At 41.8% G+C, this 3,905-nt stretch overlaps 1 protein-coding gene across 1 annotated transcript; it reads right to left on the bottom strand.

Annotated features, from left to right (window-relative positions):
• Positions 1-938: 938 nt before the first annotated feature.
• Positions 939-3,055, bottom strand: LOC103973747 (protein PIN-LIKES 7-like). The gene is made up of 10 exons (XM_009388396.3): positions 2,921-3,055; positions 2,749-2,828; positions 2,519-2,643; positions 2,313-2,434; positions 2,037-2,219; positions 1,808-1,912; positions 1,613-1,713; positions 1,470-1,522; positions 1,213-1,398; positions 939-1,063 (listed from the first exon to the last, which is right to left on the bottom strand). Exons 1-10 carry the CDS (start codon positions 3,053-3,055, stop codon positions 939-941), a joined length of 1,215 nt encoding a protein of 404 aa, XP_009386671.2.
• Positions 3,056-3,905: the final 850 nt, after the last annotated feature.

Raw genomic sequence — 3,905 nt, 5'->3', positions numbered from 1 at the left:
GTGCTAGCGAAGCGACAATCGTCTCCTCGACCAAGGTTGCCACCCACGAGTGATGCTGCATAAAGGCGATGGAGGAGGAGAAGGGTGAAGGGAAGGGAGGAGGCAGAGCATCGCTCATGATAGGAACAAGGGGCAGGTGACGACGATCGAGAGTGACATAGATCGAGAGTGACATAGACGTCGAAGGCGACCATACTTGGTGTTGGAAGGTAGAGAGGTATTTTCATATAAAGTTGATAAAAAGGGAGCGTAAAAATAAATTAGGAGAGCAACTTTGATAAAAGTTGGATCCTAAAGGATTTTATAAGTAAAATACCCCATTGTTTTTTAAAGCATTCCTAAAGGATTTTCCAAGTAAAATACCTTATAGTATTCGAAAGCATCTTTTTCTAAGGCTGCTCTTTTTAAATATTCTGCCCAATCCTTATATACTCTTTTTAAAATACCTATATTTGTATAATATTTATTATACACATTTTAGAAAATGGATTTTGGTGTCACAGTAGCACACTTGTTTACGGTCCGTGTAACCAAATTCATGAATAATAATAATACATCTTGAACTCAGGTTGATTACAGAACACTTCACCTTAAAGATCTGCGTTGCTTGCAGGAACTAACAAGCAAACATAAAAGAACATATAGTAATCATGTGGTGCCTCTCCGTATGTTCAACGATCATTCTGTGAAAAGATCTAAAACTCTAATAATCTATAATAATGGGATGAAGCTTTAACACAGAAAAAGTGATAACAAACACTTCGTAGACATCATCCTCTGCTAACTAAAGCCTTCTGGCTAAAACTCATGAAACCTATAATTATCTATTCTGCAAAAGAATGGGACCTTCGAATTTTCCTGAATTCGTTTCTCTTGAGGAACAGAGAGCATAGAATTTGCCTCCGCTGCCTTGGAGTGAGATAAATTTGGTGATAATTCTAAGATAAGATCCACATGAAGATTGTTGACCAAACGGTGAGTGCGACGGTGGCGATCACATAAGTCCACAGGAAGATGACAGAGCACTCGTCTTGGCCAACATCAAACAACTGAGCCATGGTAGCTGCATCGGAACCCAAATGAGACATCAAATTTGTTCAAGAACAACACTTTGTTTACCAGTAGGAACTCAAAATGATCCGAAGCAGGGAACTCCCCGGCTCCAATTCTGTGTGTTTGATCAAGTTAGGTGAGAAGGAGAAGAAAACTTACCTATATTCATGGCAGGTGGAACAGTAAATTGTATCATTAGCACGTATCGGTAAAGTGGATCGTATGGCACGAACCCTAATTCATATGCTGCTTTCACCACGCCGATCCCGAACGCAGGAAGGATCATGTACCGAACGCAAACGATTGCTAAGATCACCTTACGCTTGATGCGCGACTTGTGAAATCCTGAACATGTTTCAAAATGTTTAGCTAAGTGATTAAGATACAGACACCACAAAAGCTAAGTAGAACTTTACCCTGCGTCAAGTTTCCACCGAGAATGAGAGTAATGCAGGGTACTGTGCCATCACTGCAACAGTCAGATCATCGTATCAGTAACTTCTGTTCATAGAGAGGATTTGTATTTGAACAGTAGCGGATGCAACAAAATAGGAGTCACCCTAATAGTTTGATGGAGCCTTGAACAACCCTGAGAGGTGCACTTGCTCCTATGAATAGCGACTTCAGCCATGGAATTGCACCAACCGCGAATCCTATAATCTGATACAAATTAAGAGATATGATGCGTGAGAATTGCTCTTTCAGTCCAATTATTTTACTGGAGTTGCAAAAAATGTTGTTCATGAGATCATACGGCTGCAACAGTTGGTGGAGCCATCAACTCCTCGACAATATTGTGGAGAATTCCGTTCAGTTTCTCCCATAACTTCACTCCCTTATCATGTAGCAGTGGAACTTCCTGCATACAAGAAAATTAGCTTTACTGTGTCATCCTTTTCTTCCTCAACAAAAGAAAGAAAATTAAGATGCTTTCTTATGTGAGATATCTCTTCTTCTTATCAGACATTATGATTGGAACTTACAATTTGGTTTTGTCCAACTTCTTCCACTGGTTGCACTGATACTGAAAGCATACTCTCCTGACCTGTAGAGACTCCACCACCATCTTCCTTGACAAGATTGCTCCCTAATTGGCTCCCATGATATACTTTACCAGCGTTCTTCATGAGACCGTAGGCTATTGTCCAAATGTAGAATCCCCCAAGCTGCATGAAGGTACACTCGCAACACTAAGTTTCCAAAGAAGCAGATAGATCGCTAGAAGTCCTCACACAACTCAAGTCTGCTGTAGTGTTTACCGCCATGGAGAAAGAAACATAGGAGAGTCCACGAGAGCTGCAAATATTTTTGTCTCCGAAGGGGTTGCCATTCTCTTCGCAGATCGCCGGGATAATTATCAGCAGCAGATTGCCGAGGTTACCTGCATTTTGAGTTGAGACAATGCGTCAGACCAGCTCAGGAGGATGCACATGAATATATGCAAATCCTTGATATGGAGTATTACCCGCAGAAGTCGAAGCTATCACAAGGCCCTCGAGATGCTTTGGTGGCCTTAAGATCTTCACTACTATCCATCCCAGGATTCCACCGACGAGGAACGTAATCCCGATATTAACAGGCATAAACCACCTTGAGAAGACAGACAAATTATGTTCTCAAATGCTTGGTAAAATATGATGAGGTCAAATTACTGCAAGCATAGGTTTTGCAGAAAGGAAAGCAACTTCAACCCACCAAGATATGATTTGCTCAAACGTGACGGTCTTTGCTAGACTAGCAAACATTAGAGATGGGGTGAAGACCGCGAACACAACCTATTTATCGAAACAGGAACAGATGCGTTAGGTCGTCACGAAGATGAATGCAAACGAATTAGAATGATGTGTGTGTGCGTCTGTTTGTTTACCTTGTTCATGTCTCGGCGAGCACCGGCAAGGAGTACATTGCTGTAGCTAGACGCAAGATAAGCCCCAAGAGTGCCTATGAGCAGGAACTGCAGGTTTGGCTCGGATGCCACCAGGAACAGTGACCAAAACCCCATCTTCTTCCACCACTGTCACTGCAATCGGATGCGAGGGTGATGTATATGATGTGCTTAGTTGCAGCTCCACCACTCTCTCAGTACTCCTCAACCGTACAGAAATCTGCTAAGATCCCTTCTTTTAGAAATCACCTCTGCCTCCTGTTGATGTACGGATAATTAGCCGTGTCGTTTTGTGCATGGTCTGTCGGAGTCGCATGATTCTTAATTTGGTATCTCCTCATATTCTACTTTCGACAGAGATTGATGTTGGATTTCTTTTAACCAGACAAGTTATATAGATGGCCACTCAATTAATTACGAAGAGACAATATACATCCTCCAGAACAGAAAAGCAAGGAAAAAAGGAAAGAAACAGAGACTTGAGGAATCAAAAGGCTTTGACACTTCAAATGGGAAAGCTACCTAAACCAAGGAAAAAATGAAGAAACATCGTTCTTGTTGTAGATGTCATTGAGGCCTATGCATGACATATCACAAGAAACAAAATACAACAGCAAACAAACGATCATAAAAGTAGTTTGCAGACGAGAAAACCAAATCATATGCATGGTGCCCATGCAAGAACGATTCAGAATCTAAAACGCTACGACGATCAAACAAAGGGAAAATGTTCTAGCAACCAAGAAGACTTGAATAAAAGAGACTACCCTATTATCTATAACACAGAAAGACGACATTACAGATATGAGAAGAGAGAGAGAGAGAGGGCGGACCTGGAAGAAACCGGGGGCAGAAGCGAAGGAGACGAAAGAGAAGAAAAACGATGGTGGATAGAGAGAGAGAAAGATATGGGTACGGTGCATGGGAGGAGGACGAAAACCAGAGAGAGAAACACGGTTTGTTTACG

This window comes from Musa acuminata, chromosome BXJ2-2 (assembly GCF_036884655.1).
Source record: "Musa acuminata AAA Group cultivar baxijiao chromosome BXJ2-2, Cavendish_Baxijiao_AAA, whole genome shotgun sequence".
Taxonomy (NCBI): Eukaryota; Viridiplantae; Streptophyta; class Magnoliopsida; order Zingiberales; family Musaceae; genus Musa; species Musa acuminata.
The sequence above is the reverse complement of the archived record's forward strand: the minus strand, read 5'-3'. Positions and strand labels throughout refer to the sequence as shown.

What these genes read in the sequence shown, in the direction of transcription:
- LOC103973747 (XM_009388396.3), bottom strand. Translation starts at nt 3,055, where the DNA reads ATGGGGTTTTGGTCACTGTTCCTGGTGGCATCCGAGCCAAACCTGCAG. An exon ending in ATGTTTCTTTCTCCATGGCG is followed by an intron (nt 2,220 to 2,312) that starts GTAAACACTACA and finishes ACCTTCATGCAG; the next exon opens with CTTGGGGGATTCTACATTTG. An exon ending in TCCACCTGCCATGAATATAG is followed by an intron (nt 1,064 to 1,212) that starts GTAAGTTTTCTT and finishes GTTCCGATGCAG; the next exon opens with CTACCATGGCTCAGTTGTTT.